Source organism: Rhinolophus sinicus, linkage group LG01 (assembly GCF_036562045.2).
Source record: "Rhinolophus sinicus isolate RSC01 linkage group LG01, ASM3656204v1, whole genome shotgun sequence".
Taxonomy (NCBI): Eukaryota; Metazoa; Chordata; class Mammalia; order Chiroptera; family Rhinolophidae; genus Rhinolophus; species Rhinolophus sinicus.
In genome coordinates this window covers 206,837,479-206,859,161 of record NC_133751.1, presented here as the reverse complement: position 1 = coordinate 206,859,161, position 21,683 = coordinate 206,837,479, and the positions used below count along the sequence as shown (strand labels likewise).

At 55.1% G+C, this 21,683-nt stretch overlaps 2 protein-coding genes across 3 annotated transcripts in view; both read right to left on the bottom strand.

The window, feature by feature from the left end:
• Positions 1–739: 739 nt before the first annotated feature.
• On the bottom strand, positions 740–3,368 carry PRLH (prolactin releasing hormone). Its single transcript, XM_019740881.2, has 3 exons — positions 3,285–3,368; positions 1,495–1,656; positions 740–1,001 (listed from the first exon to the last, which is right to left on the bottom strand). The coding sequence occupies exons 2-3, from the start codon at positions 1,592–1,594 to the stop codon at positions 823–825; spliced, it is 279 nt and encodes a 92-aa protein (XP_019596440.2). The 5' UTR covers positions 1,595–1,656; positions 3,285–3,368; the 3' UTR covers positions 740–822.
• Positions 3,369–6,949: 3,581 nt separating this feature from the next.
• Positions 6,950–21,683, bottom strand: part of MLPH (melanophilin) — a 35,540-nt gene continuing 20,806 nt past the window's right edge. For both annotated transcript variants that reach the window (XM_074315615.1, XM_019740869.2), the window contains 7 exons: positions 13,775–13,957; positions 13,367–13,522; positions 11,781–11,873; positions 10,858–10,935; positions 10,398–10,455; positions 8,019–8,119; positions 6,950–7,389 (listed from right to left, as the gene is read on the bottom strand). In XM_074315615.1, coding sequence (XP_074171716.1) covers positions 7,318–7,389; positions 8,019–8,119; positions 10,398–10,455; positions 10,858–10,935; positions 11,781–11,873; positions 13,367–13,522; positions 13,775–13,957 — 741 coding nt within the window. In that variant the 3' untranslated portion in view covers positions 6,950–7,317. The remainder of the gene's footprint in view (positions 7,390–8,018; positions 8,120–10,397; positions 10,456–10,857; positions 10,936–11,780; positions 11,874–13,366; positions 13,523–13,774; positions 13,958–21,683) is intronic.

The following is a 21,683-nucleotide window of genomic DNA, read 5'->3' as shown; positions in this document are numbered from 1 at the left end:
GGTCCTGGCCAGTGGGACTCCTGGGTGTGGATGGACTGGAGACCCACGGTCAGGGTGGGCTCTGTCCGGAGGCCCTGCCAGCAGGGTACAGGCAGAGGCCTGAGCTTTGTATTCAGAAATAACTGATTCAACCTGTGCCCCTGGTGCTGGATTGAGAGTGGGCTTGGGGGAGGGGTCACACTCACTGAGCACCATCATGCCAGCTTGCAGCACCTGTGCCCACCCACTGCCCTGGGTGTTCAGATATGGAGACTGAAGCTCAGGGACGTTAAGGGCTGGGCTCAATCGTCCAGTTAGGGGCAGAGTGTCTCTAAAGCAAGTCACATCTGCGGCGAGACACAGAGACACCACCAGGCTGTTTGAAACAGGTGGCAAAGGGACCCGGCGTGCACGAAGCAATGCAGGTGCAAGTCTCCTGGATGCTGACGGGGAACAAGTAACTCATGATTTTTTGTCTCCTCTGAACACCAACCAGGGAGGTCAGAGGGCTGGGGTGAGAGCGGGACAGGTCGGGCAGAGGGGCTGTGCGGTCCTTCTCTAGGGCCTCCTGCAAAGCAGCCTGGTGCAGCGCGCAGCAGGGCCGCCATTCATGCTGCTTGGGGGAGGGGTGGAGGGCACTACCGGCAGGTGACCAGGATGTCCCCAGCTGCTCTGCTGGGTGCCCTCGGGTGCATGCGTGAACCCCTGGGGGAGTGAGGGAAATCTCCCCCATGCCTTTGTCACCACACAGACGCATCTAAGCAAGGTCAGCAGCTTTTATTAGGACTGAAGGGAAAGTAGCCTCTGGTGGAGAGGGTGGGACTTGGGGGAAGGCTGCTGGAGTCACTCCCCGGGCGCTGGGCTGTCACCCACCCTGGGAGGGCTCAGCGCTGCCTTCCAGGGGGAAGCCGGCCAGGCCAGCTGGAGCTTTGGGACATTCCTCAGGGCCAGTCTCCTCCGGCCAAAGCGGCCCACGGGCCTGATTCTGCGGCCCGTGTACCAGGCAGGATCAATGTCCGGGGCTGAGAAGAGAGTGAGAGCAGTCACTGATGTGTGTCCCCGGCGTGTGCCCTGTGTGCCCCCCGAGCCTGGCTGATGGCAGGGCCCATGCTCAGTGCTCCCCGCGGGGGCTCTTAGCTCGCTGCTGCCCAGTCCCTCAGGCCATGCTGGGACCCACCCGTAAAGGAGGGGCAGCCAGAGGGTCTGGATGGTGGGGCGGCTTTGGGAAATGGGAATTCAAATTCACCCCAGGACCGAGGACCAACTCCCCTTCCTACCCCCCATTCTTGTGCCAGGGGTGGGCAGAGCCTGCTCGGCCCCAGGACACCCTGGTAGTGGGAGGTGAACCCCTCAAATGCATGCTGGACAGGGCCACTCTGGGAAGAGGACTGGTGAACAGCAGACCAAGTCCCCAGAGCTGGGGCCCTTAGCAAGAAGGATGCCCCCGGTGAGGAGACGGCCCTGGGGTGCGGAGAGCGCGTGAGGGAGGCTGACGCCTGGGGTCCTGGCACTCACTGTGCATCCCCATGGAGTGCTGGTGGGCTCGGCTGGCAGCCCCCCGCAGGGCCAGGCCCAGCAGCAGCAGGCACAGGACCCAGGTTCTCAGGTCCTTCATCCCCCTGGCTCTTCCCCGAGGCCCCGCTCCAGGGGGTTCCCACACGGCAGGGAGGGCACAGCCTGGGGTAGAAGGCAGGAGCCATGTTAGACACACAGGAGGGCATGTGTGCACAGAGCTGGGAGGCTGCGCACAGCTGCTGGGCGTGTACAAGAGCGTGCACACACGTGTGCACACGTGTATAAGGGTGTGTGTGCATGCATGTGCTTGTATGCTTGTATGTACCTGTGAGTGTGAGCATGTGAAACATGCTTGTGCACATGCACGTGTGTGTGTGCATTCCTCTGCTCTGTGCCGGGGGGGCATGAACACAGATGTAGCGGGGCTGCCCTGGCAAAGCTGTGTGCCCTGCCCGGGACCCCATTCTCTCCTGTGTACAGTGAGCGTTGCATGAGGTGACTGTGTGTGTGTCAGCCTCTGTCATCAGAAGGAACCAGGAGGTGTAAGAGCTGGGGATGCAGAGAGCGGGGTCTGTCTTGGAACAGCTCGGTCTGTCACTGTGTCTGTGGTCTGTGTTAGGGAACCAGGAGGTGGGGAGGTCCCTGCATGCTGTGTGTGCTGCACACCCAGGCCGGGCAGGGACAGCAGAGGTGAGCAGGTTTGTGGGAGCTGCTCCGAGGAGCCCAGAGGAGCTGCAGGGTTGGAGGGACGCTTGCCCAACCTCTTATGGCCGGCAGGGCTGGGGTGCTACGCCTGGGCCAGGCTCAGGGCTGGGACCTCGCTGCAGGGCGCTTTCCCTCAGTGGGTCCAGGACCTCCTGACACTCAGCCCATCTCTCTCCTTCCCCTGCTGACAATCAGGCATTGAAGAGAGTCAGCATCCTGCGTCCTTATCAGGAGCACCCCTTCCAATCTGCAGGACTCCAAGATAAGCCTGCAGAAGGTGGGACCCGGTTTCTCATGGCAGGACAGCCCTGTTATAGACAGTGGGGGGAGCCACAGAGGTACCCAGAAAACCCACCTTTTGTCCTGCCAGGGTAGACGCCCTGACCTACCTAAACACGTATCTGGCAGACCTGGCAACTCCTCCACCCTCATGGGGCTGCTCCCCCCACAGATGCCCCCACGCTTGGCTTCTCAGGAGCTACCAGAAGCCGCCCAGGAGGCCTGTTTGTCTCAGGCAGAGCCCCTCTGCTGACCTTGACTTTCCAGCCTGTCCTGGAGCCCCACGGAACGTGCTCTCCATCTAAGCGATTTAAAATACCCACCCCTCTCCTTTTTGGAGGTCTAGTGGGGTGTCGCACATGGTGTGGGGGACCCTGGGCTCCAAGGCAATGGCGGCGCCACCGTGAAAGCAGAGGAATAAAGAGTTGCATGCACAGAGCCGGGACCCACCCTGGGTGGAGGGCGTAGGAGAGCACTTGCCTCCTGCTCCCCAACGACTTGCCCGCCTCGAGGTAGAGATTTGGCTGTCTGTCCCCGGGATTTCTGGTCTGCCTGCCCCACCGAGTTGCTTGGGCGGCTTGGCTTGGCCTTGTCCCCACCATGGACAGGACTTGAGCACTGGGGGCCCTCAGACACACAACCTGTGGGGTGGCTGCCCCTGCCTGTCCATCTCACTGCTAGTCCTGGCTTCCCGGAGAGCTGGCAGGGCCTCCGAGAGCCGAGCCCCACACCCAGATGGAGCCTGCAGAAGCGGAGGGCAGAGTAATAGTGCCTCCCAGCTCTCCAGTGCCTCCTGTGCTACTCACCGCGGTTCCCCACGCCAGTGGTGGCCGTGGCCGGTGGTGGCCGTGGCCGGTGCTGCTGCTGTCCTGAGCGGTGACTCAGGCAGAAGCCAGCTCACACCCTTTTATAGTCCGAGGAGGGAGCAGCTGACCCCCGGGACTGTGCCCGCCTCCCTTGGAAGGCGGCATCAGAGAGAGTCTATTTTCTTTTCTTTCTTTTATTTTTTTTAAAAAACTCTCATCAGTGACGTGATTTGTCCCTTCCAGGGTTATATAATTTCATTTGGGCCGAGTGGTTTGAAAACACATTAGGCGTCCTCCTTCATGCTGGCCTTTGGGCACACTGCAAAGTCAGGCACCCCCGGTCCAGGCAGCTGCGGAGACGCTGCCGCGAACACAGGCAGGTGACCGTGTGGCCTCAAGGAGAAGTCGCCCATGCCTAACGCGACGATCTCACATCTCCGGGTTCACATCTTCGTAGATCTTCTTAGTCCTGTCCCATCACTTCTGTGGCTTTCCATCGTGGTATTTGCTACAGACAGAGCACTTTTGTCCTGTTTCCATAACTTAAAATGCATTCTGTTCTAGGCTTTTACAAGTCTTCATAATTAACGTTTAAAATAAACAAGTTTATTATTATTAGAAAACAAACATGTTGATTTTTATTATAAAAGCAATTTGCATACATTTGGAAAGAATGTAACGCTTACAGAAAAATGGGGGGGAAAAACACCAATACAGACAAAGAAGGGAATCAGTCACACGCGGTCTGATTCCTTCTGTGAGATTCCCACAGATGTGGTGGATGCATTCATCATAGTTATATGTTTTGAGTCTCATTCTTTTCATCTAATAATCATGTCCTCAACTTGTTAGAAAAACCTGCGTATTGGTGCCATTTGAAATAACTGCACAATATTCTACCATTTAATGTGGACCCGAGAACCTAACTCATTTGTATTCTGAATAACTCTATTGTCAAAGGTCATTAAGTGCTGTTTAGCACAGTTCCAGGCAAACTGTCCTGGGTGAGAGAGTTCTCAGTTGCCCCCCTTGGATGTGCAGGGTAGTGATGTGACACATGTGTGTGTGCGTGTGCCTGTGTGTGTGTGTGCACGGTACGTGTGTGTGTGTGGGGAAGCAGCGAACCCCCCTTTCAGAAAAGTAGCCCTATCACCGTGTAGCATTGGTGCCCTGCCACTTGGGCGGTTCACCAATGGGTGGTGGCAGGCTGGTGGCAGGGAGGTGGCCTGGCATGGTGGCATTGCTCCAGCCCCTCTGCCTACTCAGTGTGGAAGCACAGACCTAGCCCTGCTGAGAGGAGAATGGTGCCCCCCCCACCATGGCACCCAGTAGAGGACCCAGAGTTACTGAAGGCATGTTGAGAGCTGGGCATGTTGTGATGGCAGCAGGTGGACAAACACAAGTGAAGTCAGGCCCTCACTGCTCCTGCAATGCCCCCATGAGCCCCGGGGCTCCAGGCTGCTCCAGGCTGCCATGTGCTTTGGTAACTGGGTCCCCAGAGTGGGTTTGACAGGAGGCCCAAGCCCAGGGAGCCCTTTCCACACCCTCTTTGATTGGGTCAGGGTCTCAGGGCAGGGGAGTCATGGGCTCTTTCTCTGGCCTTGGCCATTCAGTGTTTCACCCGGGATGTCATGTGGCTTCTTGAGTTGTGGTGCATATCAACTTGAATCTGAGCAAGAAAGTCCCCTCCCTGGAGTGCCCCTCCACCCCGACCTGCAGAGGCCACGGGCACCTGAGCACCAGGATCCTGGGCGCCATGCCTTCTAGCTCCGACTTGAGCTGGTTCTCTGTTCTGTTGTGAGAGTCTTCACTGAGTGAAACGATCATTGTGTTTTTCTCATTCAATCTGTTAGTGGGTGAAATCACGACTTTCTGTAACATTAAAAATTCTGTGCTTTCCTGGGAAGGACTTTACCTGGTCAAGGTAAGTAGGTGTGTTTAATACATTGCTGAATTTGCTTCACTAATATGTTATTTGGGACTTTTTTCCTCATCTGCTGCCTTTAATTTTCCTTTCTCGTGTGGTCTTTGTTCTGTTCGGTGTTAAGGTTTTCCTGGTCTTACCAGAGGGGAGAGCGTTTGCCCCTTTTCCTGTTTTCTGAGGGAGTCTGAGGAAAGACGAGAGTTTGGGGGCGGTTTGGGAGGCACAGAAGGTGAGCAGTGGGGTTGGGGTCGTGGGCCAGGGTTTCTGGCTCCACAGCTGCGTGGGCCGAGATGGGAGAAGTGGTGAGTGCAGTGGTGGCAGCTGTGAGAGGGGCCTGAGGGGCCGCCAGGTGGCCGCTCTGTGCATCTGTAGCCGCTCAACAAGGCCTTGGCCGTGGACGGAACATGGGTGTGAACCGAGTACAGGTGGCTGTGAAGAGGTTCTGGGGTGCAAGGACTCAGCGTCCCTGTTACACTAGCACGCCGGGGCGTGTCAGGGCAACCGGGCTGTCTCTTCTTAGACTCTTGGCAACTCAACGTTGACTTTAATTTACTTTGTGAAGAAGGAGGAATGCACATAAAATGGACCCCTTTTGTCTATTGCCATCTTTTAGTCATTTTGGCCTTGGATGGAAGCTGTAGGTTTTAACCAGCCTCCGTCCTGAGAAGGAGTGCCAGGTCCACCTTTTCACGCATCCCAACACGGTCTGCAGCTGAGTCATTCGATCCACTCAGAGGCGGATCTCTGAAAGCAGCATTTGCACCGGGAGTGCGGGAGTGCCCTGGGCCAGCCCTTCGTCACCGAGACCCCCGTGGTGACTGTGACATGATGGGCTCAGGGAAGCACCAAGTTCCTGGTGCAGAGTCTGTACAGCTGGGCCATCCCCCTGTCTGTACACCTGTCTGTCCACAGGTCCGGAGAAAGTCTCATCGTGAGGGGCCCTGGGGCGTCGCTTCTCTGCCTTCCTGCACCAACTGGAGGGAGCTGAGTTGAGCTGACTCTAAGTCACTTCAGAAAGATTGGAGGAGCACATAGTAGCCTAGGGGACGCTTGCCTCACACTCAGGGCCCCATGTCCTCCTCTGCAGAAGGGGCTTACATTTAACCTGAGGGTTAAATAGGTCAGTGAACCTGTGAAGCCAACAGCCCTGCTCAGTGAGGGGGTGTGATACTGTTTCCATGCTCAGAGGCAGCTCTGGAGGTCGCAGGGGGCTCCCCTTCCAACTGGATGAGCCACACACACGCGTGCACGTGCGCACACGCACACTTCTGGGTGTCTACCCTGAAGTGCCCCTCAGTCCCCGACTGTCTGAGCTGGAGGAGAACTTGGATCATCATGGACCCGAGGTCAAGTGGCTGGCGGGCATTACTAATTGGTCCTGGCCCTCTGTCCTTCTGGATCCACTGCAGCGAGTGGCAGTGCCAGGCTGGGAGCCAGTCTTCTGCCCGCCCGTTCAGAACACATCAACCGCCTCTCCCAGCAGGTCCTCGGAGCCTGCATCTGGGCCCTGGCAAATGCTCACTTGCTACTATGTGCGTGGTCTGCCCTTGACCACAGGTAAACTTGAATAGGTGTGTGTTGGGGAACGGGTGGCTGAAATGTCTATTGTTCCCTCATTATTCTGCTGGTCATGAGTCAGTCACTTGTGTCGATGCCCAATTTCTTTCTCCACTCACACCCACACACAACCACACACACACACATCTGTCCACACTGCGACAGTCAAGAATTTGCAGATGGCTGGTGCCATGCCTGAGTCATCCCTTTTCCGTTCCATCGGGAAAGCAACATAAGAAAGGCAGCAGTGAAAGGGGTGAGAGATCACACTAGAAAAGGTCTTCTGTGTGTCCTGCAAAAAGTTTAAACAGCACGGTCCTAAAGGAAAGCCATCTCAGCTTAGATGTTTCCCATGGATCAGAGCAAGCGGGCAGGGGTGACCTTGGAAGTTGTCAATGAACTTGGGCGAGCAGCTGCTGGTCTGAGGACTATTGTCACCTCACAGGTGGGGTTCCATTAGGGACGGTGATTCTTTTTTCTCCACTGGAAAGTGTAGAGTGGAAAGTGCAAGGCAGATGGGGGACACATGGCTGTGGTGGAGGGAGAGCAAGGTCAGGGCCTCTCTGTCACTCTGTCCCATTCCGACGAGCCTCCCCTTTCGGGCTGGTGGGTCATCACAGGCTTCTGCGAAGCACAAACACACATGAACACATAAGCATGCACAGATGGATGTGCACACACATGCACACAGGCATGTGCACAGACACACACACATATATGAGCACACACACACACACGGAGATGTGAGTCAGAAGGCATTAGACAACCCCCTTGGGTTTTACTCAACCCTTCTCTGCTTTTGTTTTCCCAGCTATGAATTTGGGTCCATGACACTGGCCCTCATCAGATGGGGTGCACGGATAGAAAGTATTTGACCATTTAAAGTTCTGAAACACAGGGAGATGGGGGGAGATACATTCTAATTTGAAAGCATTTCATTTCTCAAGGCCCTGGGTAGCTGGTGGGGTGGTGGGGAGAGTGTCCTCACTGCCTCATGGGCTGTCCCCACCCCCAGAGTCCTGAGTGCCTCATGGGCTATGTCTTTCTCTGAGCTGAGTTACAACCCAGGGCGACCAGAGACCCATCATTGATGTATTTGGTACCTTTAAGAAATGTTTTCAATTTTTGTTTAAATCTTTTACTTTACTTGTTACTTTATCCCAATTTTCTTTACTCTAAAGACAATATCAATATGTAACTGTGACAAGCCACAGCATTTTGAAGATGCCCCAGGAAGCGGGATGTGACCTTACCGCAAAGCTGTGCCTGGCGGCCCCCCTCCTGCCGTTGGGGTTTCTCTGTGTCAGGGACCCGCGGTACACTGATTTCCGATCAAAGGACTCACCATCTTCACCTTTGGGAAAAACAGGGGGGGCATGCATATTACTCACCAACTCACCCGACAAGGGTCTTCGCCTCCTAAGAAATGTAAAACGTAGCACAAAAACAGATCCCCTTTTGAGATGTGTTGTCAGCATCAAATAGTTTTAACAAAGGATGTACATTTCAGCCATTGTGCAAATACAGTTCAGTCTGATTCTTCTTTCTTTGCTTTGGAGCAAACCGTACTGGGACCCCAGCAATGCTCACATGAGCAAAACAATAGAAAACGTCATTGCGCTAGTGTCTGGGGTACATGCGCTGCTCTCCTTTAATTCTGTGGGCCTGAGGGGTCTTGGGGTGCTGACCCTCAGGAGAGGGGTTTCCTCCTGGGGCTTTGGTTGTGAAATGGGGGCATCGGGCCTCAAATCCCAGTCAACTGCATTCATGGCCACAGATGAGCAAATGTAGGGTGGGGAGGGCTCCACAGCTGCCCTGCTTCACTTTGCAGGCCTCAGGTGGCCCTGCCTGACTCAGGTGACTGCTTCACGGTGTGTCGGAGCGCAGCTCCTCTCCATGGCTCCATGACCGGTGACATCACGCGAACAGCTGGAAACCAGCCATGGTGATGGCACAGACAGCACAGTCATTGGCAAGTGCTACAAGTCAGGGCTCTTTCTCTCCCTCCCTCCTTCCCTTCCTTTCTTTCGAGAGCTGGCTTAACTGCCTACCACTCTATTGTCCCATTTTGGGCAGGGTACCTTTGCCTCGCCATACATGCCCACTCTGGAACCAACCTCTGTGGAGGGAATTTCTAACCCAGGGATCACAGCCACCGAGCAGTGAGGACACACGTGGCCCTTCCCACCTTGACACTGATACACGAGGCCCCGTCTGTGTGGGGGCCACACTCCACTGAGGCTGGCCATGGTGGCAGCAGCGATACATGAAGGGTGAGCAGCCTCAGTTGTGCCATTTAGATCCTGAAATGGCCATGAGCTCCAGGGGGCCTTGGCGGGGAGGTGTTGGACTGGAAGCAAGAGGCCTCTTGACTGGACACAACTCATCATAAAGATGGCCCTAGGGACTCACCCCTTGATCTCTTATGTGAAATGAAACTCCATTTGCATTTTAGCCATGAAACCTGCTGGAAACGCCCCTCCAGGGTCAGCGGTGGTACCCCAGAACCCCGCTGACCCCTCAGCAAGTGGTCTCTCTGGCAAAGTCGCCCTCCTCGCTGGTGGCCCTGAATTCACCCAAAAGGGCCTTGGGCAGCAGCTCTGTCCCTGGACTGGCCTGCACATGTGCTGGGAGCTCGGAAGTGCAGCAAGGGAGCTGGCACGGAGGTGGGTGGACGCAGGGAATGCAGAGGTGCCCCAGGAGGTGCTGGAGGTCCTCCTGGGGGAGGTATCACCTCAAAAGGCCGAGAAGGGAGGAAAAGGGAGCAAGGAGTGATCTGGCAGAAGGACGGCCCAGGCAAAGGTGTGCAGGCATGTGAATGCCCGGGTGTCCTGAAGCCCGTGAGCTCGGGAAGGGCGTGCTGTCCAGTGTGGAGGGAGGGGCCTCGGGGCCGGCAGGCGAGGAGACAGGCAAACGGCGCAAGGACGGAGACTGTGCTAGGAAATCCTGCTCCATTCTGCCGGCCGTCGTTTGTGAGCAGACGAGGGACATGAAAAGCCCTCCCTGTTGAGACCACGGCTATAGTGGAGCTGGGACGATGGGGTGGTGAGAGCAGAGCTCGGATCCCGGGTAACAGGAGAAGCCATGATGACGTAAGGGCCTGAAATCGCTGGACAGAGGAGGGACTGGACCCTGACCTGAGAACCGGGCCGTCTCCCTCTGGTGACCTGTGGTCGGCCGCCAGGTGAGAAATGGACGAGCACACACGATTCCCCGACAGCCGGGCTGTGTGCTGTGGAGGCAGCCAGGCCTTACGCGGTTCATCCAGGACAAAACCGATGTCCTTGTCACCACCCAGACCTCAAGGGAACTGCGTTATGTCCCGCCCTTTGTGTCAGAAGGTGGGAGCTGTGCACCGTAATAGGACAACTGACATCCAAAACATGGAAACCACCACCACCATCACCACCTCGGCCTGCTTACAGCAGGACTTCCAGGTACCCAGATACCGACTCCCTGGGATGGTCCCTGAGGGTGGCCGGAGTGGCACCAGGAGTGTCCTCTGAGCCTGGGAAGCCTGCGCAGCGGCATCCCACAGGTCTCGCAGAAACACAGAGCCAGGACTGGCCATTTTCATGCCCCTGAGCTCATCTTCCAGGCCCATGGGGATGAGGAAAGCAGGTGACTCTTACCTTGACTTTTAGGGGAATTACTGAACTCCCTCCTCAGAAGGTGGGGCACACCCATCGCCTGGAAGAAAGAAGAATCTCTGGGTTTCACTCGATTGTCATTTTTAGGGCCACTGGGAGCTAATTTTGGGCTTCTCATCATACTTCCAGATTCTAATCGATCAGGTCAGATGTCTTCTGGCCTTTGGCAATACTTGAACTTTTAACACTATTCAAATGCATGTTATCAATCAATTAAGCACCAAATCTGTTGATGTGTAGCTTCTGGGGAACTGCCAGGGGGAGGCCACAGGGGCACAGGCTGTGAGGCTTCCACCTCGTCTCAGTGTGCGTCTCTGAGGCAGCCACGCTGTGGCCCTGGCCCACTTCTCCACTACCCTGTGGCTTGTCACGCTTCTGGAGAGATTGTGCCTGCCTTTTACTGTTTGTCCAGCCTCCAGAGGCTAAAGGGAATAGCACATACCTTGACCTCATCCGAAGGGTCTGCAGTTGGATCCTCAGGACTCTGGCCAAATTTCCCAGCAAGTCGGGGAAGAAATATCTGGAGGAGAAGGAAGAAGCCTGTACCTTATGATTCCTTGTGTGGCCTCCAGGCACAGGAGGAAGGGGGAGGGCAGCTGCACAGAGGATGATGTTCTCTCTACATACTCTGTCAGGACTTCTGGGAAGGCAGAAGTCTTGTCCGCCCCACCAAACCCACCACCCGGTGCTCTGGGACCAGGGCGGCCAGGTAGCGAATTAAAGTACAGAACGCCCAGTTAGCTTCAAATTCCAGATAAACATTGAATCATTTTTTAGTGTAAGTATGTCCCAAGTAGTGCATGGCATATACTTATACTGGAAAATGATGTGTCGTTTATCTGAAAGTCAACTTCCGTTGGGTGTCCTGCATTTGACCTGGCAATCCCATCAGGGACTCTTCCTGGGGCATCTTTCATATTTGGTCAGATTTCCTCACCAGTGTGATTTTGTCTGAAAACTCCCGACGTGACTCAGGAGAGGATGGGGGCCTCCTTTCCTTCTGTGGGGCAGGTCCCTTCCCAGCCCTCCCCACCCATCTGTTCTGGTCACACCCATCTTAAATTGGCAGGTTTTTGAGCTGCCACCTTCAGCTGTCACCATTCAGTTTGCTTCCTTGGCACTTACACCGAGTGTGTGCACATGGGTGTGTTTCAGAGTCTCACAGTAGGAGCTGCGTTTCCTTCATTAGGCACGTTTTCCCATTAGAAACACCAAATAATAAATGGAAAAGAATTCCCACACGGCACAGTTCCCTGATGGCTACTAGGAAACTGAGGCTGGCAGTTCAAGGTCACGGGAGGCAGCTGGGCAGGGTGGCGCGTGCTCCTGGCTGGGCCCCGCCCCGGTGCTGCGGGGTCCACTCACCGGGAGTTTGGACCGCCTCTTGGGCTTTCCTGCCGGCCCTACGGTCAGCCCTGCGGCACGTAAGGCTTCGATCCTGAACTCGATATCCGAAACCTGGGGGAACAACAGACACCTGTCACTCGGAGTTCCCATCTCAGCATCAGAGTACTGAAAGAGCAGCTGCCCCTAATTCACTAATTTCGCTGTTTCCCATTAAGATCGGGGTCCCAACGAGGTGCACTTCCTGGGGGGGGTCCCATTTCATTCATCTGCCACGGTTGTCAGGGAGGGCTGGGTGTTCCTTGTGGGTCACCCCCAGGCAGGAGCACAGAGGCTCTGTACATTTTCTGGAAGTGCGTCAGAAGTCTGGCTCCCAGGAAGGATGGGTGGGGGGCAGTGAGTGGGAGAGAGTGACACCCCAGCTCTAAGGGACGGCGCTATGTTTTATGGGTAAAGGCTTGGCCCTTTGGCACCATTCCCAGTCACCCCACTCCCACTGGCACCGCCCTTGCCCTACCCCCTGGTTTAGCTCCCCCTAGAGGCCACTCCTCCCACAGCGGCCAGAGGAAGCTTCTGGAAACAGAAACCCAGCCCCATCACCCCCATTCGGATCCCTGCAATGGCTCCCCCAGCTTTTCTCTGTGGCCCTCAGAGCCCTCCGCAGTCTCCAGTGTCCGGGTTTTACCACTGATTCCTGAAGAGACCAAGACCAACACACCTCAGGGCTGTTGCACGAGCTGCCTTCCTCTGTAATAGCCCTTCCTGACTGCCTCATCTAAGCAGCCCCACCGAGCACTCTGTTAGATTACCCTCACTTCCTGTCTGCACAGCTCTCTTCGGGATCTGAAATAACCTCCGGGTCGTTGGTTTGCTATCTATCTCCTCCCACTGAAAATGTAAGGTCCATGATGGCAGGGGCCGGGTCTAAGATGGTCACAGCCGTGTCTTTTGTGTCCAACTCAATGCCTGCCACGTTCAGGAGTTTGAAAATTGTTTGCCAGGCACGAGGGGATAAGTGAATGCAGAGTCCTTTGGCTGGCTGGCTGGCTGGCCCCGTGCACGGCTCTGGTGACCTGCCCCTTCCCGGGGACGATGGCCCTTGCTCAAGGGTGGAGGAGTGGGAGTGGGCAGTGGGTGCCGCTCCCTCTGCAGTCTGAGGGCAGACCCTCTCTTCTCTGTGGGTCCCCAGGGGGAGGACAGAGCAGAACCCAGTTACCTTGGCTGTCCCTGGGAGGCCTGGCTCTGTCTTTTGACCTTTGTATGCTGCTGACACCCCCACCCAAAGTCAAATTCTGGGCGCACACTTGGGCTCAAAGGATGACCCTTGTCCAGAATCTGGGCCTGAGCCTCAGAGCCGCTGTGAAATCTAAGCCTGTTCTAGAGAAGTCCCTCCTCATGGGATGGGGCGTGGGGAGTGCCAGCATCTTTCCCCTGTGGCGGCAAACCCTGCCTGCCCCTCCCCACAGCAAATGGGAAAAAGACAGGACTGGAAGGCACTATTCCCACAGGGCCCCAAAACCTGAGCCCCTCGGGGGACCTTCAGGGCCCTCCCACTCTCTATCTTGGGGAGCCAGATGGGGCTGCTGCTCCCGGGGTGGCTGGGCTACCTCGCTCTCCGCCTGCTGAACCTCGGAGGCTGTCACCGCCACTCTGTCCTCCAGCTCGGACAGCTCCTTGTCCGGGGTCCTGGAGAGCTGGACGGGGTCCTGCGAGCCCGGGGGCTCCTTTGCCAGTCTGTGTGTTTGGCCTGCAGTTGTGCACACCTGGAAGGGGAGCAGTCAGCGTGACGAGCAGCACGGGGGGGCCTGCAGATCCTCGCCAAAAGGGCCTGATCCCATGATGCCCTTTTCTCTTCACTCGCCGAGCTGGTCAGCCAGGTGGTCAGCCAGGGGCTGGGCACCCCGTGTGGCCCTCATCAGGGACACTTAGTGCCCACCAGGGGTTGGCTGCCTGCCCTGGGCTGGGCTGCTGGCTTAGTTACAAACTGTTGACCCCTGGCCTTTGTCTGGCCTCACCTCTGGGGCAGCCCCGGGGAGGTCCTCTACAGAGGTGCTCCTGTCCAGCTCTGCCCCGTCCTCCTCGCCGTCCTCCTCGGACGAGGCCCCTTGGTCACTGATGTTGCTGGTCAGCTCCTCCAGCTTCCTCTTCAGCGTCTCCTCCTCCGTGTCGGCGTCTGTGGGCTCGCTGGCAACTGGACACTGAAACGAACAAGCGAGTGTGTCTGCATCCGGTTGGTCACCTGTAAGCACCGTGTCCAGAGGCAGGGCTCTGGCAGCTGTCCCGTCCCTGAGCACACCTGAGGCTCCTGCTGCCACCTCGGTCTCCAAGTAGTCCCCATGTGGGCCGGTCCACAGAGCCCACGCTGGGCCTGCCCTGCCCTCCAGAACCAGCCCTCAGCACTGCTGGGCTGCTCCTGCTGACCCTGGCGCCACCCAGGGCCACCTAAGACCCATCGTTCGCTTATTTATTTTTAACCATAGTTGACATATGTTAGTTTCAGGTGTGTCGCATAGAGATTCAACGTCTGTGTACCTTACAAAGTGATGCACACAGGAAGTTTAGTAACTGCCTATTGTCTGTCACCGTACGTAGTTATCAGTGTTACTGACTATATTCCCGACGCTGTACTTTACATCCCTGTGACTTATTTTATAATCGGAAGTTTGTGCTTCTTAATCCCCTCCCCCTTTTCTGTCCAACCTCTCACCTCTCTCCCCTCTGGCAACCATCAATTTGTTCTCTATATCTCTGAGTTTTTCTTTTATTCTGTTCATTTGTTTTGTTTTTTAGATTCCACATATAAGTGAGATCATGTGGTATTTGTCCTTCTCTGTCTGACTTATTTCACTTAGCTTAATGACCTCTAGATCCATCCATGTTGTCACAAATGGCAAGATTTCTTTCTTTTTTATAGCTGAGTAATATTCCATTGTACATATATACTATATATATAATATATATAGTATATATATACACACATATATTATATATAAAATGTATGTATATACATTATATATATAATATGTATGTATATGCATATATTATATATATATAATACATATATATAAAATCACTTCTTCTTTATCCATTCAACTATTGATGGGCACTTAGGCTGCATTCATAGCTTGACTACTGTAAATAGTGCTGCAGTGAACATAGGGCTGCATATATCTTTTCAAATGGGTATTTTGGTTTTCTTTGGATAAATACCCAGAAGTGGAATTGCTGGGTCGTATGGCAGCTCTGTTTTTAATTTTTTGAGGCATCTCCACATTGTTTTCCACAGTGGCTGCACCAATCTGCAATCCCACCAGCATGCACAAGGGTTCCCTTTTCTCCACATCCTCGCCAAAAAAGAGCCACCTGTTTTGAACGAGACATTGAGCTTTCCTTGGTGGACATTTCCACAATGCGAGGACAAGTTTTCCGTGTCTGTAAATTGGGTCCCCAATCCATTTCCTAGGGTTTTGCACCCCAAAGCTGCCAAACCCAGACCACAGCCTGCACTGTTTACACCTGGCCAGCTTCACCTAACAGGATCTGATGATTCAGGTCTCTGGGTCCTCGCTTCTCCAGGGTAAGCCTGCAGTGCACCACAGCCGTGTGACCTCAGCCCCCCCTAGAAATGCCTGTCGTGTGGGGAGTCCGGCGGGGTCTCTGGTCCCGCTCCCCCCATAAGAATGCAGTATATGGTGAGGCCAAAAAGGAACACCCACGGAGCCATAGATAGGGGAGTCATACCACGATATTCTCTCTGGCGGCTGGGTTGGAGACACAGGAAACAGGAGCCACACTGTTCACAATCCTCGCTGCACCGCTTGCAAGCTCAGCCACCATCTTCTTGCTAGCCCCCATTTTTTTGCTGGTGTAGCCACAGCAGTTATATTAGTGGCCAATGGCTCACTGGTTACAGCTAACGGCCAACTAGCCACAGCTGATGGCCATGCAATCACAGTTGATGGCCATTTACTACCTGAGCCAGCAGCTTTCTATGTGAGGCCGAGAGCCTGGAAACTGCTTTTTGGGGTTCTGTCCCCACACTGCCGCATTGCCTTAGGGCCCTGGGGTAGGTCCCGAACTTGCATAGTGACAATGGCACTTCTGTCCCCTGTCTGTGGTGTGTCCACCGTGCAGGCACTGTGGTGCCCCGTCTCTCGCTCGAGCCTTGTGTTGGCTTCGATAGAGAGCATGCACCCAGACGCCGGCTTGAAGCTGACCCAGAAGCACCCACAGGAACAGTGTAGCTATGACTTTTGGAAAACTGCAAAGTCGTGAGGACATTGTGGTGACATCCTTTTGACAGTGGGTGACACCCATCACAACCTATCGCATGACTAGAGTTATGCCATAAAAACACAAAAATTATAAATAAAATTATTCCAATTGCCTTTTACAATCAAAATAACCTTACGGTGGGTGATGAGATTTAACTCTCCCCCTCCCCCACCCCACCCCCAGTGGAGGGCAGTTTCTTCCTTTAAAGCTCAGGCTCGAAATCCTGGAGTCACCTGACTCCTCTTTCTCTTGTCCCGAACAGCCATTCCCGTTGGCTCTGCCTGTAACAGGGACGCAGGACCGCCTCCCACCACCTCCCCTGCCTGCTGGGTCCACCGGCCACCTTCTCTTGCCTGGACATCACAATACCCCCTACCTGGTCTCCCGTTTCCCCAGCCTGTTCTCAGCACAACAGGCAGGATGATCCCGGATTGTCAGCCAGTACCAGTTCTCCACGCTCAAACCTCCCCCGAGTAAAAAGCAGAGCCTGGCCATAGCCTCAGAGACCTCTGCCCCTCCTGTCCCCCTCCCCGGCCTCAACGCAGCCAGGCCCCCTGCCTCTGGCCCCGCTGCTCCACCTCCGCCTGGAAGGGCCGTCCCCTCCACCTGTTGGCTCTATCCTGCACCTCCACCAGCTTTTTGGGTGAATGAATGCACCTGCCCTGACCATCCAATCCCCTCCTCACTTTATTACTCTCTACCTTCCTCCACCCTCCCACCTGCCTGAGACTGGGAGGTAACGCCCCGAGGATGGGTCCTGCTGGTCCCTTCACCACCTCTTCCCAGCCCGGAACCTGTCCTAGCACAGGCAGCGCCTCAAATCCTCTGGCTCGCCCCAGTGACAGATCACGTGCCAACTTAGTAACAGCCACGAAGACCCCACATTCACTCACTCGTCTGCTGGCATTCCCTCATTCTGCCTCTCTGTGCCTTCCTCTGGCCCACAAAGCAGACTTTAGGGTGTGGGAAGAGAACCCCATCAGCCGCCCCCTGCTCCAACCCCCCACCCCGGAATCTGAGCGCCTACATCGTCCCTGCCTCTCGCGAGGGAGCTGCAGCTGACACTGGAGCTTGGATGGATGCAGAGGCCTCTCCCCCAGGATCCGAAGCCCCCACAGCGCCCCTGGGCCAGTGCCGTCCCCCTCGGGCTCACGGTCAGGTCAGGTCATTTTCTGTGTGAATGAAACCTCTTAGGACCGACCACAGGCCTCGCAGACAACGTGGACGTGCCAGTTCCAGGGAGCCAGTGAGGAGGTGGCACGATAACGGACGCTTTCCCACGAGAACCCACTTTTATGAGGAAGCTCAAACACCCAGTCTCCTCAGAGGCCACAGGTGATGAGGTCCCCTGTGACGTCTGGCTGGTGAATCCTACTGGGTCTCATGGGGCCAGAACCTTCTCCCAAGTAAACTGGGAGCTGTGGACCCATGTGGGACATGGGAGCTGATGCCGCCATCAGGCCGGACAGAGTGGAGCTGACGGGAGGGGGAGATTTATGAATCGCTGGGCACGTGGCATGTGGGCTGGACTCAGGTCCTGACCTGCCAGAGCCCTGTGCCCTCACAGCCCAGCTGTGGCCTCCCCACCCTGCTCTTCCCTCACCCCACCCCCAGCCCCAGCTCTAGCTCCAGCTTTACCTAGAGCTGTTTCTCTAGCGTCCTGGCCCCAAGAGAGACGTGCACCTACAAACTTAGGGTGCTGCGAGAGGAGAGTGCCCAGGTGCTGGGCCCATGTCTGTGGTGCACAGAAAGGGCCCTGGGCTGAGAACAACCCCACCCCCCAGCCCGTCTCAGTCTCAGACACACAAAAACACATGCACACACACACACAAGTGTGTTAGGCCAAGGGGTGTCCTGTCTCCTCCCTGCGAGGTCGCCCTGCCGTGCAGAGCACACAGTCACAGTGTGGAAGGAGACCCCTGCCGCTCGGATGCGCTGTAGGGCCCAGGGAGGTTCCCCAGGTTCCCTGTCGCTCTGACTTCCCAGCCCCGCTGTCGTCACAAGGCTCTGAGGCTGTCTCACATTCACCCCTGACGAGTTCTCTCACCCCCTTTGCTGGGCCCGCAGGCGCCCAAGCTCTCGGCCAGGCAGCCAGCAGGGGCTGGCTGGGGCAACCCCCTCGCGCTGTGTGGGGGAACCCGCCTGGCTGTCAGCCTGCACAAAGAGCTAGGCTTACAGTCTGGAAAGCACCAGAGGTCCTTCCCCTCCAAGGCTTGTTGGCATCGCAACCTCATTTATCCACAGGCCTCAGGGCCCTGTGTCCTCAGCCGGGTGGGCTGCTCAGTGGGAAGAAGGGCTGTTCTCCAGGCGGCCGGCAGACTTTCCCTCGCTGACACGTGCTTATTCAGTTCAAAGCTCTGCAGCACAGGGACAGAAACTGTGGCTCGGGACACAAATCCCGAGTGGCACCAAATCCCAAGCAGTGGATGGAAAACTAAGGCCCCCCCCCCCAGGGCATAGCCTGGGAGGGGGAACCGTGACCCCCCACCCCCCAGGGCATAGCCTGGGAGGGGGAACCGTGACCCACCAAGGGTTCTGGAGCACCAAACAAAGGCTGGGAGCAGTACCAGGAGAGGGGACACGGGTGTGTGTGGTGTTTGTGAATGAAGCAGGAGAGGTGACAAATTTGGCAAGACTAGGAAGCTGGGCCTGAAACGCCTAAGACGTGTCATTATAACCCCCGTCACCACAGCCCTGATCAGCACAGGAAGAATGAATTGACCAGCCCAGGCTGATCAAACTCAAAGTCATTATCTGGCAAGAGGCTTGGGTCACTCCTGGGCCAGGAGACACACCAGGTGACAACCTGAAGTGACTAAACGTACGAGTTCCTCATCCCTTGAGTCACAGGCTCTTGAGTCACCAGAGTCTATTAGCTCCCAGACGGGGACACAAGAAAATCAATTCTGCAGTTTTCTTCCATGCCCAGCAAATGTGTCCTTCCTGCCATTATGTCCTTCGTGGCTCACCTTGTTTCAGAAGAGGGACATGGCACTTGCAGGAGGCAAGATGCTTCTGCATTGTTCGGGAGGTAATTAGTTTGAACTTCACAGCACTGGGGGCTCTGAGTGGGCACATCTGCCCGAAGACTAGGGTTTCCGCTCAGGGGTGGCCCTCAAGTGGCTGCTTGTAATTGAGAGCTCTGCTCACAGTCAGAGTCTAAAGAGATTGCGATCGATACCCTTGGGGGAGAGTGCCCAGCAGACAGGCTTTGTTTCCCCGAGGAGTGCAGTGCACGTGGAACATGTGGCCTCTACTTCAGACCCAGAGAGGAAGAGCCCAACCCAACCAGAGTCTGACACTGTCATTGTGAAGTGTCACCTCCAGAGCGAAGAAGAAAGAAAACCATCCCGACGACAACCTGGATCCTGCTCACTGGGGTTGGGGAAGGTGGGCAGGAGTTGGGGACAGCAGGTGCCAGGCCAGAATGGGCTCTGCAGGGCTCAGGGCTGCTCTCCGTGCTGGCCTGGTGGCTCCAGGCCTCCCAGGAGAAGAGGAGGGTGGCCTCTGGGCCAGCGAGGACACTGCAGATACAACACAAGCCTGCCTTCTACCTGGTGTCAAGAGCTGCTGCGCCCTAACAGACATCCCCACGGAACACGTGCTTGCCAGGTGCTCATAAGCCACCTCCAGGAAGCTGGCTGTGCCTTCTCCCTCTGCCCAAAGTGGCAACTATTTTGGGGGCAGTGTCTGCCCCCGTTTGAGCTCCAACTGTCAGCATTAGCACGTTACTAAGACACGTACGGACGTAAAACTCAGTATGAACTCTTGGAGCTTTCAACTCTTGTACAATGAAACCAAATTTTGCAATTTGCAAATGCAATGCAGACATAGGCCATAGATTAAAATGAACAACCATAATTTTGCACAGGCGGCTTTTGTGGGGAAACTGAGGCAGTGTCTGTGGCCTGAGCACAGCATGGATGGCCCTGGGGCTGGCTCTCAGGAGTGGGGGCTCACTCCCCACCATGTTGGGGGGTTGCATGCCAGGGCCCCATCTCCTGCCCTGGACATATCCTTCGTACAGCACGCTATCCTGTGTCCAGCCTTCTCTTGGCAGGAGGATTATTCGTAGAAAGTCTTTCCTGACTATTCCTTACCCTTGAAGTCCTAACCATGGGTACAAACGCAGAGACAGGCGACAGGTCCCAGGAGGACCGTTCAGACTCACCCCGATAAAACACTGTCCTCGGGAACTCTTGGCACCAAGGGCATGTCTGTGAGTCCTGGGTTTGGAAGCTCTGCTCTGAGGGGGCAGAAGTCGGGGCCCCCCAGTGGCCCCTTCACAAAGGCCCCTAGGAGTCTGCCTGGTTCTCAGTGCTGCCGAGAACGTGCTGTCCTTGGAAGCATTATTTATGCTGCCCGGTTCCCCTGGTATAAAGATGCACGGGACATTTTAGGGGAGATGCTAGTTGAAGTAAACAGAGTCGATAGAAATACATGAAGGAAAATAATTCCAGAGGCAAGATACAAGCATGGAATAGAGAATAATTCAAGGAGGCATAAAGGATGGCTAGTATCAGCTGGGAGATATGGATTTTACTGAAAGTTACTAAACTTGCTAAATTAAAAACTTACTGTAAATAGACAACTTAAGTCTGGTCTTTACCCCACTGTCTTCTGGCTCAAGGACTGGGGGCTCCTGTGCCAGCCGAGGTGCTACTGCACAGGGAGGTCTCTATCCTGCTTAACATTTGGTGAGTCTCTCCACCTGACTGCCCAGAGCTCGGCCTAGGGGTTCCACAAAGGGGAGCTCCAGAAATGTACCCCCCAAATCCCCCAGGAGGGTCCCAGAGGGAGCCTGTGCCCTGCACTAACCCAGGTTCCTGCGAACGTGCATGAGACCAGCCCAGTGTGGTGGGGGCTCAGGAGTCTGCCTCCAGGGCAGGGCCCACTCAGCCTCGTCTTGGCTTAGTTTCATGCTGCGAGGGTCATCAGTGACAAAACGGCCCCAGTCCCACGATTTTGTCCATAGGAGTCAGGGCCACATCAGAGATCGGGTGACTGTGTCAAACTAGTGGTGATGATGTTCTCATATAAAACGTGATTGCCTTTTCCCCAATACAATGTACTTGCTCAGGTGTAAATCAATTGTCTGTAAACAGGGTCATGGTTTACGTTTAGTCAGGGGAACCTGTGGTATCAAAGGGGTCTTGTGATGAGTTATTTCATAAATCAGCGTCTACAACACGATTCTCATTTCACAGGTCTTTAGTACATTACGCTGAAGTTTCTTAAAGTCTGCCAATGGTATAAAGTAACACATTATTTTTTCCTCTTGTAAAAAACATAATACTTGATAGGCTATGAAATATACCAGCGGTGCCAAAAAAAACCGTATACACATTTTAAGCGATGTTATCTATAATCAAGCAGTAGTTCGCCGTCATCAGAAGTGTCTGGATGCTGATGGGACCCACTTTGAGCACCTCTTGCAATTGCAGAGACAAATGTGACTTGTATTCATCTTTTGTTATCGGCATATATTGAGTATTACAATTTTAATACAGTTTTCCTTTCTTAAAATGTGTATCATTTTTTTGGCGCCCTCTGTATATTCTCATGAGAAGGAAGGAAACGCTGACACCTGCTACAATGTGGATGACCTTTGGAAACCTGATGCAGAGAGAAACCAGACGCAGAAGGCCA